Source organism: Hemiscyllium ocellatum, chromosome 5 (genome assembly GCF_020745735.1).
Source record: "Hemiscyllium ocellatum isolate sHemOce1 chromosome 5, sHemOce1.pat.X.cur, whole genome shotgun sequence".
Lineage (NCBI taxonomy): Eukaryota > Metazoa > Chordata > Chondrichthyes > Orectolobiformes > Hemiscylliidae > Hemiscyllium > Hemiscyllium ocellatum.
In genome coordinates, this window is record NC_083405.1 from 118,143,839 (window position 1) to 118,157,454 (window position 13,616).

The 13,616-nt window shown below is 39.4% G+C and overlaps 1 protein-coding gene across 3 annotated transcripts in view; it reads right to left on the reverse strand.

Annotated features, from left to right (window-relative positions):
* Positions 1 to 13,616, reverse strand: part of rbm33a (RNA binding motif protein 33a) — a 155,592-nt gene that overhangs the window by 100,087 nt on the left and 41,889 nt on the right. For 2 of the 3 annotated variants that reach the window (XM_060825134.1, XM_060825132.1), the window contains exons 5-6: positions 8,853 to 9,198; positions 4,916 to 5,080 (exon numbers count right to left, since the gene is read on the reverse strand). In XM_060825134.1, the coding sequence (XP_060681117.1) occupies positions 4,916 to 5,080; positions 8,853 to 9,198 (511 nt within the window). The remainder of the gene's footprint in view (positions 1 to 4,915; positions 5,081 to 8,852; positions 9,199 to 13,616) is intronic. The other variant, XM_060825133.1, reaches the window with a different exon arrangement.

The following is a 13,616-nucleotide window of genomic DNA, read 5'->3' on the forward strand; positions in this document are numbered from 1 at the left end:
CTGAAGTAATGTTCTTCACTGTCCACTACACCTAGTTCTGGCAATGCAAAACTGTGCACACATGAAGTCCTGTGGGCATCAGCAACAGAACTGTATTGAACCACTTAAGTAACCTCATGGCACACCATAAACATACTGCACCAATACTGCCCATGCAGCAGATGGTTCAATCCCTGTGGTAGTTCATGAAGCTTCCTCATATTGCCCCATGCTGATGGAGTGGTTACCCTCAAACAACAAATAATCAATTATGTCTCTCTCTACCTAATGAAGAAAGATGCCATGGTCCTTTGCGACTGTAGCTTCACAATCACCAAACCAGGAGATCAATCCTGATTCAATGAAAAAGTTTGAGAAGCAAAGATCTTTTTTTTTAAAAAAGAGAAGCTTGAGAGGAGATTTGATACAATTGTTTGACACTATGAGGTGTCCAAAAGGACTACAGAGACAAATTGTACCCATTGGCAATGTTGTATATGTTGTAATCATCCCATGACGATACAAACATTGATCTGGATGCTTCCTATGCTATTTGCTTCTTGGGTTATAGAACCTTGGATAAGAGGTAAACTATACAGGATATGAAGGAATTTCTTAACTCAAAACGGTGGTGAATCTTTGGAAATCTCTAACCTAGAATGTTGCAGAGGGTCAGTCATTAAGTATATTAAGAACTTGGCAGATTTCTAAATAATAAAAATACCAATGCGGGGACAGTCCAGGAGAATGACTGACTAACTGATCTAGTTCAATGGTACTGCAGACGTAACAGGAATTATGATCAGCAGTAGACAATTCATCTAATGTTTCTCTTTATCGAGATACACTAAACAACACGAGAACACAAAAATCACATGAGCAGGATGCTGTGCAAATACCAATTTGACACAGATATCTAAAGCTCCATAAAGGAGGAATTGAAAAATATGCTTAAGAAACGGCTCTCAGATGAATATTGAAACAAAATTACAACATTGAATTGTAGGCTTCATAGACTACTGCACAGATTTTATTCCCTTGCAGCTGGATTAACACGTCAAGTGAAAGCTTCAAAGTTTGAAGCAAGCTACTTAAAGGGTGCTTAATGCTTAAGGGACTGTGACCCAAAACAATCTTAAACCAATCATTTTATTTTCTCTCCATCAAACTGAATTTATAGTCACTGTGAAAAACATCATGTTTAAAAATGTCAAAAATGACTGGTTGGACAGAGAACTTCAACCCCCTGCCTTAAAACACACAACAGGCTCAACTATGCATTCATTTATTTCAAGACAAAGTTAATGGTGAGCTTAAGATAGGTACGCTTAAAACTAAGCGCTGAGGATTTATTACAAAGTAAGGATGGATCTTCCTATTTGGGATTTTCAATTAGAAAGTCCTTAAAAATTTAGGTTCAACTTAAAAGTGAGCCAGTTGGAGGATCTTCAACTTGCTTTAAAAAATGTTTTAAGCAGAAAGACCATTTAAAAAACTAAAGAATCAAGCAAAAATAGGATAAAAAGAGTAAATAAGAATCACTGACAGAAGTAGCAGCATTGGAGGTTCATCATACAGGTAACAAAGCTACATTGGAGCATAGTGACCTTGCCTATATAACAGCGTTTATTTCAATCTAAGAGAGCAACAGCTGAAAATGTAGTTCAAGAACAATTACAGATGGTCAATAAATGCTGGTTCAGTCTGCGACACCCACATCACATAAATTAACAAAAGTAAAATTCACTATTCGGAACCTGTAATCAGGCTAAGCGCAAATGCCAAGCTTCCATTTTGTTAACTTTTTTTTGTTCTTTCATGGGATGTGCATGTTGCTGGCAAGGATGAGATTTATTGCCCATCCCCAAAAAGGAGAATTGTATTACTTACGGGAAAAGTAAAGCATTAAATATTTCAGGAATACCTCAGATAGAATCATAGAGATGTGCAACACACAAACAGACCCTTCAGTCCAACTTATCCATGCCAACCAGATATCTTAATCTAGTCCCATTCACCAGCACTTGGCCCATATCCCTCTCAAGCAGCATCCAAGGAGCAGGAAAATCGATGTTTCTGGCAAAATCCCTTCATCCTGAAGGAATTTTTCCAGAAACATCGATTTTCCTGCTCCTCTGATGCTGCTTGACCAGCTGTGCTTTTCCAGCACCACTCTAATCTAGATTCTAATCTCCAGCATCTGCAGTACCACTTCCACCAAATCCCATTCAGCCCTTCCTACTAATGTACCCATCTAGTTGTAATTGCACCAGTCTCCCCCTTTCCTTGTGCAGTTCATTCTATACACACACCACCCTTTGCATGGAAAAGTTGCCCCTTGGGGTCTTTTTAAATCTTTCCCCTCTCATCCTAAACCTTTGCCCTTTTAATTTTGGACTCCCCCAGCCCAGCGAAAAGACCTTGCCTATTGTTATGAAGATATAGAAGTGTATTGTATCTTTGAGAGAGTTGAAAAGCTAGCTAGTTGAAAAGGACTGAAAGCACAGAGTGTCCTGAACAAGGTAACAATGTAATACTTGGGTTGAAACAAATAGCAACATCTGGGTTGCCATGAAACAAAAACAAATTCAAACTCATTTTAAATTTAAATTATGCTCCAAGATAGCAAAATCCAATCAAATTTGAATTTAGTACTTTGATAACATTGAAACCAATGAAACGATCCAATGTTTTGGGATATAATACTGGACATTTTGAACAGTTGGGGGAGAACTGCCAGATGACCAATAAATGTAGGCTGCTAGCTCAAGAGCTCTCTGAAAGGTACGTGTCTGTGGAAGGAGTTTGCACAGTAGAACATCGAAACTGACCTAGACAGAGTCTACACAGGAAAATCTACAAAGAAAACTTGACAAAAGTTGATTGGTTATGAAACGTGACTTTTTTTTGGTAAATTTTAATCAGTTTTTTTAAAATCAGACTAGTATTGTAGAGTGGGAGGTAAAAGATAGGTTAAAGAGAAATAAGTTGTAAACAGTTGTTAGTTTTAATATTTTCTGTTGGACGTAAAGAAAAAAATTGTTAATGTTTCCTTGAAATAGTGACGTTTGGGATTGTTCTTTGCTTCTTGAATTTTAATAATTATAGCATGGGGTGAATCTTTTTTGTGTGGCTGGTTTAAATTAGCAGAGGGGTTTACCCAGGGTCGTAACACTACTTACCTTATCCACGTTCCTCATGATTTTATAAGTTGCTGCAAAGTCATTCTTTGGCTTCCGATGCTCCGAGGAAAATAGCCCTGGTCTATTCAGCCTCTTCCTACAGATCCAACCCTGGGAACATTCTTGTAAATCTTTTCTGAATCCTTTCAAGTTTCACAACATCTTTCCGATAGCAGGGTGAAGACCAGAACTGCACATAATATTCCAAAAGTGGCCTAACCAATATCCTGCACAGCCACAATATAACCTCCTAACTCCTATACTCAATACGCTGACCAATAAAGCATACCAAATGTGTTTTTCACTATCCTAGCTACCTGCAACTCCACTTTCAATGATCTATGAACCTGCACTCCAAGGTCTCTCTGTTCAGCAGCCCACCCCAGGACCTTACCATTAAATGTAGAAGGCCTGCCCTGATTTGCCTTTCCAAAATGCAGCATCTTTAATTTAGATAAATGTAACTCCATCTACCACCCCACAGCCCATTGACCCTACTAATCAAGATCCCATTGTACTCTGAAGTACGTTCTTCGCTGTCCACCACACCTCCAATTTTGGTATCATCTACAAACTTACTAACTATACCACCTATGTTCACATCCAAATCATTTTATATAAATAACAAAAAGCAGCGGACCCAGCACCGATCTGTGTGGCACACAATGAGTCACAGGCTTCCAGTCTGAAAATCAACTCTCTATCACCACTGTCTTCTACCTTTGAGTCAGTTCTATATCCAAATAGCTAGTTCTCCCCGCACTCCACGTGATCTAACCTTGCTAATCAGTCTACCATGTGGAACCTTGTCAAATACCTTACTGAAGTCAGTGTAGATCATGTCCGCCGCATTGCCCTCATCAATCCTCTTTGTTATTCCTTTAAAACACTCAAGTTAGTGAGACATTATTTCCCAACAAAAAAATCATGATAACATGTTGGACTTCAGTTATGTTCTATCTTGAGTTCTGTGTTTTATGGCTTAAACAGTAATTTGCAATTTAACTTTCAGTTCCACGTGATATCACCCAATTCTGCCTACACTCTGCGGCTGTTGAAAATCTTATCTGTACTATTGTAACGTCCATACTTGACTGTTGATAAGCTTTTCTGAACAAGTTTTTAACCCCCCATAAACTTGAACTCAACCAAAAGTCCTATTCATTCATCACCCATATTGACATCTATCATCATCAGCAAGGTCTCAGTTCTCACTGTTGTTTCAAATCACTTTGCATCCTTGCTGTCTTATCACTGTAACCGGTTTCCAGTCATTTAACCACCAAGATCAGTTTCCTCCATGCCTGCTTTCTTAGATATTGCCGATCTTAATCAGAACACAACTAATGACCATGCTTTCAGTTGGAATGCATACCTAGGTCTTGAGATCCGGACCTCCTCCTCCTATAATCCTCAGACCCTCCTTTAAGAAACCTTTTAAAGCACATACTGATTTCATTAGTCATCTTTTCTGATAGTCTGATATATGGCATGTTGCAAGATATTGCTTGATAACATTTCTGAGAAGTATCTTGGACACTTGATCTTATAGTCTAGATCTTTTTATTAATAAGGAAACGTCTTCATGACATCATTAGGAAAAGGTATTTTATAAGTTGTCTATTTATTCCCCATATATAGTAGATTCTCAGACTACTGCTAATTTCACAATCCAAATGCATCAAAAGGAGCCTGGGCTGATTCATCCATTATTTACTCGAGTCAAAAACACTTTACATTTTTGATGCTTTTACCTCTTCAGGTTCTTGCGCAACTTCAACAACTTGCTCCTGTGTATCTGCAGCTGTTGCTTCCTCATACACTTCATTGTCCTGAGTTTGCAGGTCTTCTGGCATATCTTGGTCTGTGGCATAAAACTGGGTGTAGTCTTCATCCTGATTGTGAAGAAAAAGCGTACCCTTGCAGAAAATTGTGTAATTCAAGATATTAGAAAGTGCAAATTCTTTTTTTTCTTTTCTACTTCAGACACTACTCAGCATCATTGTGAAGTGATCTAGTTCCCACATAATGAATTGATAGCTCTATTTATTACAGAAGTAACAGAATGTTTCTTAAACACCTTTACTGACCTGGTTATATTCAACTTACAGTTTGGAAACAGTTGGTTTTACAGACTTACATACCCAAGCCATGGCTAGTTCAGTTTAATTCAACCTTTCATTTCATATTGTTTCATGCATAGTCTTAAGAAAATAAGCTGTTGAACCTTGTTTCTTAGACTCATCAGAACAAAATCGCAAGACTACCAAATCTCAAAGGGAATAACGAGTTATACTGCATGAGAAGTAGTTGGAAAGTACAGGTCAATCTGCTATAACTCGTTTCATTAACACGAATGCACTGTAACAAGATTGATGAACTGGGGATTATGGGTACTGGTAATAATGCAATTCCAGATATATTAGTTTAAATGGTGCTGCTATTATACAATTTTTTTATAACATAGGATTGCACGAAAACAGAACTACCACGATGAAGCAAAACTGACTGCAGTTTCTGACTGGATGAGCAGTTTTTCCAACTGGAGAAATTATGAACAGTGGCATGAACATAACTTCCATATACAGCACCAAGAATAGGGAGAGACAGTGACTTCACAGCAATGTCATTGAACAAGAATCCTGAGGCTAAGGCTAATGACACAGGTTGAAGTTCTATAACAACAGCTGATTAAACAAATTTAATAAATAAATTCTGGAAGATAAAAAGGTGCTATTAATTATCCTAACCAGGAAACTATTAATGAAGTTAAATCCTATCTGGCACGCTAATGCCTTTTCAGATAGAATACTGCTGTCCTTGCCTGGCCTGACCAACATGTGATTCCACATCCACAGTAATGTGATTCTGCACTGATTTTTCAAATGGCCTAGCAAGCTGCCCAATTCATGGAAAATTAGGTAGGCGGCAACAAATGCTGGCCTTGTCAGTGACATCCTCATCCCAAAAAAGAAAAAAAAAGGCTCAGGATAAGAACTATACAGCTAGCTGGCTAAGTCCTAAAGGGATATGGGCCAAAAACTATGAAGCTAGACCACAGAGTAACCATGATCTCACTCAAGGTGGAACAAGCTGGCAGGGCTGAATGGTCCACTCCTGTTCCTATGACTTAGTTGCAAGACACTGTCTGCAACAGAATGGAAGAAAAGAGAAAAACACACCAGAACTCACCCTCAACAATTTACCTTTCCCAGATGCATATGCTCATGACAATATTAATAAAATAACAACTGCAGAATCATTGTGGACATGAAGCCCCATCTTTACATTCCACAAAACTTTAACTACTAGCATCCTAAATGGGATAAATTTGAACAGTTCTAGCAATTCAAAACTAGACATCTGAGGGAGGATGTGGTCCATCAGCAGAAGCAGAATCACATTGCAATGTAATCTGTAACATGCAATAAACAAATTGCACACTGTTCCAATCTGTAACCTCAGTGAGGCATATGCCCTACACTTCATACCAAGCCATAGTTCAATAACGTGTTTAGAAATGTAGGTCAGGACGGGCAACAGGTGTACCTAAAACTAAAATCAACTCGAAGCGTCAATGCAGAATGACTTTGCAAGCCAAACAGCAAAAGCATCACTCTCTAACACAGCTAAACAAACCCACAATCGCAGGAACAGATTTACATTCTTCAGTCCTGCTACATCTGTTGATGAATAGTGGACAATTAAACAACTGGAGCAGGAGGAAGATCCAGTTATCTCCATTCTCAATGATGGGAGCAGCCTAGCACGTCGGTACAGAAGACGTGGCTCAGCACCGTAAGTGAAAAGAAGCCTGCTGAATTGGTACTCCATCCACCACCTTTCCACATTCACTCCCTCCACCAAGGCTCAGTGACAGCAGTGTCCACGAAACAAACTCGAGCATTTCACTAATGCGCTTTTGATAGAGCCTTCCAATCTAAAATCTTCACCACATCGAAGGACCAGGACAGCGGGCACAAAAGAACACCACCACCTCCAAGCCACACTCTATGCTGGCTTTTAAAACTATTGCCATGTCTTCACTGTCACTGGGTCAAAATCCTAGAACTCCTTGCCTAATGCCACTGCAGTTTCCTACATCACAGGATGGTAGTAGTCGAAGGCAATAATGTAGCACAGTCTTTAAAAGGCAATTGGGATGGGTAATAAGTGCTTGCCTAGCCAAGCTGCCCATGGTGAAAAACTTTTAAAGTAGCACAACAGATTCAAAGCACTCAATGCCCTACCTGTTCCTAGGTTATAAAGTTCTAAACTCTATTTTAGCACCATTGCAAATGAATAAAATGTAATGCTTTTACAATGTATTATCTGCACTTAACTTGTTAAAGACAGACAGAATTTGCCTGGTTTACAAAAATATTTCTCAGAGGAAAATCTGAGGGGATTTTCTCAATTCTTAAAAGTATCCATGAAAACATATGCACCAAACATCATGTTTAAATTCTTCTGTCGTCAAGGCAAGAATGATGAAAAATTGACATCTTTAATCTTTCCACTTATTTGCATGCAACATGTCCAAGATGGTCTGTATCTTAGATGTGCTCAAGGCATATTTAAAGTTCTGTTAGCATAGCCCAATTATACATTTTAACCAATTAAAAAGACGCTCCTTATGACATCAGCAAACATCTATTTTCCATCATCATTTTTACAGCCAAAAGATTCACTGGAGGTCATAATGTTAATAGTCTGGAGACTCAAATTCAAATCAGTTCGACAGATATTCACGCTGACCCCAATAGAATAAATTTTCAGGCCTTAAAAAAAAGACACCGTAAAGAGTATTTTCTTGCATTGCTAAGAGCACCTCTTCGCAGAAACAGAATTAAGCATCCACAACAGCAAGGTAAATTATTCTGATCAATCATAACAGAACAGCGAGATATTTGGGATGGAATAGAAATAAAATTTAAAATGCTTCAAAGCTTAATTAAACTGGATTTTTTTCCCCCTCATAATTCACTGAAACCAATTTTAGAAGATTCTGAAATCACTTCTCACAAGGTATACAAAATGCTTTGAAATTATGTTACTTGAAATAATTTAAATTTTTGGTCAAATGTCAGCTTTAATCATTTTTCCAAAAATAATTTTCCTTGTTATGAGAGATTTATAACACTTTCTGTTCCCATTGAAAATGCACGGACTTGTGGTTTTTACCAGTTAATGATGATAAATGCTTCTACACTAGGAGATCATCTCAAAAGCTAAGAGTTAATCTCTTTATTCAGTTTAAAGCTGCAATGTATTGAAAGAAAGGATGCAGAGAACATCAATCATTTCTGAGAATTAACATTCTGAAGAGGTCAGTAATCTATGCACCTTTACAGGGCTCAATCAGATCCCATCCAATCTGCTGATAAAAAACCTTTCACCTTAACTGTGCTTGACAATTGGCAGTGTATCTGCATCAGACAATGCAGGCTTTTTCACAAAGATACAACCCTCAAGGTCATAATGCCAAACAGTCTCTAAGCCTGTCAGAAGAGTATTGCCTACCTCCAAACAAGCTGTCAACATAAACTTTGTCAGACAGGAGATAAAGAAACTGACAGCAAGTGATAATAGGTCTAATTTTCACACATCCCCTGGGACAGAAATAGTTTTAAAATCAGCCTGGATCCTGATGAAGTGTTATCTGAAATGATACAACAGAAAAGGGCTTACTTGAAATTCATCATCTAGAGGGTCATTGATTTCAAGGTCTAACACTTCATCATTGTACATTTCTTCCCCCTGTTCTGCTGGATAATCGATTTGGTCGTCTCCAAGCTGTGTACCATCTTCATACTCTACACCTTCTTCCTCATCAGCGTATTCGTCATGTACGTAGCCCTCCATTTCTTCTTGTGCATCTTCTGCAACTTCAAGAGTGGCATTTTCATCATCTATATCATTGTCTGCATAATGGAATACCTCTTCACTTGATTTATCACCGATACTCTTGGACAATTCTAAAGATGTACCCACAAAAGATGCTGAGGCATTCATGTCAATAGACACATCTTGGTAACTAAAAGGAAAATAAAGACATTACATACTTTAAAATGCAGAAGTATTAGCGATTTAAAATTTATTCCTCAGCATTACACTCAACATGGGAGATAGGTGACCAATTTTATCTATAACCATCAAAATGCTATCCAACTCTATTTGGACCTCCTTTGTTTTAATCTGCAATGATGCTTGAGCAACATACAAATTTTATCACAAAGCAAATTTTGGAAATGTACCAAAGTCACATGATTCAATTAATTTTTATCTTTAATCATTAACATTAATTTGCGGGCATCTTCATACATTACAATAATGGCTCAAAACCATTACTACAAATTAAGATCCTTCATATAGGTCAGGTTTCCTTTAACAACATGTCTAAAGACTGAAATAACCTTCAAACTCAAAAGATTGCTTTTGAACGCACCCTCAAGTCAACTTGCACCGGAAATCTGTATCTCAAAATACAGTCCAGAACTGGTCAAAAGTATCCACTGGCCGTTTTCCTTTCAAGTAGGACTTCAATGTTCATTCCTCTAAGAAATTTTACCCAAACTCTGTTGAAACCCAGAAATAATACATTAATTGCCCCAGAAAATCCAAGAGGGTCAGTGACTGGGTCACTTGCTATCACGTATGCTATTTCAGCCAAGTGCTGCGGCTTGCTCTGATATAAAATCCATTGAATGCAGTTGGTCTGCAACACCACCGACAGTCCCACATACAGGCCTTATCTTGGGATTTTGGGGTTTTCCAGTGCAAAGATATGTTTATTTAGTAAAATAAAACTGTCAGAAAGGCCATTAAATATGGCTATGGATGGTACAAGATGGAGACGCAATTCATTATCAATAGCGAACAAAGTGGAGGTTTCGCAAAGACTGGACAACAGTGCATCATAGCATGACTGAGAGAGATAAATGTCACTATTATAGGACTTAAAGCAGAAACGCCACTTGTTGAAATTTTACGGTGAAGGTGAATCTTAAAAACTAATGATCAGTTGAAGAACAATGCAAAAACGAATTCACTCAATTGTGTTATACTGGAGTGGATCTGTCAGCAAAGTATTGTAAAGGCTCTGTATTCTACCCCGCTGGTCAATAAAGCAAGCCAAGATCTATCTTGAAGGGTTGAAGATTGAAAGTGTGTGTGCGGACACAACGAAGGATTGAGGCTAATCACTCAATGGAATGATGGGGGTGACCACTAAGCTTTTGGGGGGGGGCTCGGTTGAGTTTTCAATGCTGATCTCGTGCTGACTTTCAAACCCAACTGCAGTTACCAAAGCTTCTCTCCATGTGATATTTCTGAGCAAAACTTTAAATCTATTGAAATCCACAGTCCAGCTTACTACATTTTCTCAATGTAACCATGGAGAAATACTAGGGGTAAAAAATGAGGTCTGCAGATGCTGGAGATCACAGCTGAAAATGTGTTGCTGGTTAAAGCACAGCAGGTTAGGCAGCATCCAATGAACAGGAAATTCGACGTTTTGGGCATAAGCCCTTCATCAGGAATCCTGATGAAGGGCTTATGCCCAAAACGTCGAATTTCCTGTTCCTTGGATGCTGCCTAACCTGCTGTGCTTTAACCAGCAACACATTTTCAGCATGGAGAATTACTACCTCAGGTAAACACCAACTATCTTCAACTGAAAACCAACATTATCCCAATTAACACACAAATGGTCCAGAGGTTTTTAAATAAAACTATCTGGCATGTACCTTATGTGGAGAGTTATTTATAGCAACCTTGCATATGAATTAATTCGCTTTCAAACATCTACAATTGTTTTAAGTGAATATCTGCATCACAAAAAGATCGGATTGTTGTAGATATAAGCAGGTTAAAAACAATGACTGCAGATGCTGGAAACCAGATTCTGGAGCAGTGGTGCTGGAAGAGCACAGCAGTTCAGGCAGCATCCAACGAGCAGCGAAATCGACGTTTCGGGCAAAAGCCCTTCATCAGGAATAAAGGCAATGAGCCTGAAGCGTGGAGAGATAAGCTAGGAGAGGGTGGGGGTGGGGAGAGAGTAGATTAGAGTACAATGGGTGAGTGGGGGAGGGGATGAAGGTGATAAGTCAGCGAGGAGAGGGTGGAGTGGATAGGTGGAAAAGGAGCTAGGCAGGTCGGACAAGTCCAGACAAGTCATGGGGACAATGCTGAGCTCAGACCTGCCTAGCTCCTTTTCTACTTATCCACTCCACCTTCTCTTCCCTGACCTATCACCTTCATCCCCTCCCCCACTCACCCATTGTACTCTATGCTACTCTATCCCTATCCCCACCCCCACCCTCCCCTAGCTTATCTCTCCACGCTTAGGTTCACTGCCTTTATTCCTGATGAAGGGCTTTTGCTCGAAACGTCAATTTCATTGTTGTAGATATAGTCTATTTAGTGTGATCATTAGCAAGGAATGAAAGATTAAAACTGCAACTTGTTTTGTTATTAAATTTTTGCATATTTCAAGTTGACATGTTCCATTATAATTGACACTTCCATAATGCAAAAGCCTTTGTAAACTCGTCGTTCTGACTGCACAATATTACCATCACGTAATGTAACTGACCCTATGAGGAACTATGGAATGGCCACTATAAATCTGCAAAAACTGAACAGAATGCACATTACCTGTATGGGCTGGCTTTTCAACCTAATTTGAGACCAGGGACCTGATTGGCACACCTATTTTAGGAGAAAGGTGAGTACTGCGAATACTGGAGATCAGATTCGAGAGTATGGCGCTGGAAAAGCACTGCAGGTCAGGCAGCATTCGAACAGGAGAATCACCGTTTCAGGCATAGGCCCTTCATCAGGAATGAGGCTTGTGGGCCGGGGAGCGGAGAGATAAATGGGAGGGTATGAGGTTGACGAGAAGATAGCTGAGAATGCGATAGGGAGATGAAGGTGGGGGATAAGGCAAAAGGTGGGAGAGGAGGGTGGAGCAGATAGATGGCAAAGTCAACGAACAGGTCAAGAGAGTGGTGCCGAGTTGGAGGAGGAATATGAGGCATTCTTCCTCCAGGTGTCGGGTGGTAAGGGTTTGGCAATGATGGCAGCCCTGGACCTGATGTCCTTGGCAGAGTGGAAGGAGTTGAAGTGTTCAGGCAAGGAGTGATGGGGTGGGTTGGTGCAGGTATCATATTCCTCCTTGGGACACTGCAGCTACATAATCAGTGGGGATTTCACCAGTTTCCTCATTTCTCCTCCCCCCACATTATCCCAGTCCCAAGCCTCTAATCCGGCACCGCCCTCTTGACCTGTCCATCACCTTTCCCATCTATCTGCTCCACCCTCCTGTCCCACCTACCACCTATCTCATACTCAACTAACTTCCTCTCCCTGCCACCCCCCAACCCTACCCCATCCCATTTATCTCTCAGCTCCCAAGTCGACAAGTCTCATTCCTGAAGGGCTTATGTTCGAAACGTAGATTCTCCTGCTCTTTGGATGCTACCTGACCCGCTGTGCTTTTCCAGTGCCATACTCACAACTCACCTATTTTAGGAGGGTAACTCAGGTATTTTAAGTTCTCCTCAAACAGAACACTCATTTAGTCAAAGCTTTTAGATTTGCACTCAAGATATTTCACAAGAATATGAATTTAGGGGGGGAAGCCAACATTTACACTTTATGAAAACAGTATTGCACGGTTGGCAAGTGGACTCCAATTGGTACAGGTCTCATTAACCAGCTAATAATAACAGGCAGTTAACTACCAGGTTCTAGATTTTAAATCAGGCAGGCTGACTGATTAGTCAAAGCCCAATGTATGAAGTCACCTACAGCACTGAAATGTACCATACTGCAAGTCCAACTGAAAATCTTAATTTACAATTCTTCACTCAGGAATTTCTAGCAATAACATGTAATGTTAGAGCTGTGTTGCAAATTTTGCAAAAGTGACAGGTTAGACAGTGTTAGTATTCTGACTGTTGAAAATAACAAAATAGATATATTACTTGAAACAACAGTCTTTGGGATTCTCATTTTATACATTTGACATCACACAGGCACTGAAATTTATATACCATATCATTTTTTTTAAAGACATGCAGAACGTCTTTCTGACTTGAGTCCAGTTACGGTGACTATCACTCTTATTGTAGGAGCTTAAAACAAATTGTTAAAACTTATCAGCATTTTTTACCCATCCAGAGTAATGAGGGGTTGACTAGGTAACTTCATAAATGGGACTCAAGCCATTTGGTTCAAGGAAATGGGGTGAATGATAAAAATCATTATTCCACATGATGGCTATGATCAAATTGTTTTTCACTGTATATCATACAAAATCAAGGACGCCCCCAAAGCCATCACTTTTGATATTGAAGAGTGCCCAGTTGTTTTCATCAATATTCAAGCTGTGTAGTATTGTAAAGCGTTTGGAAGTCACTGGCTGCAAAATAGCAATTAAACTGTAAACCC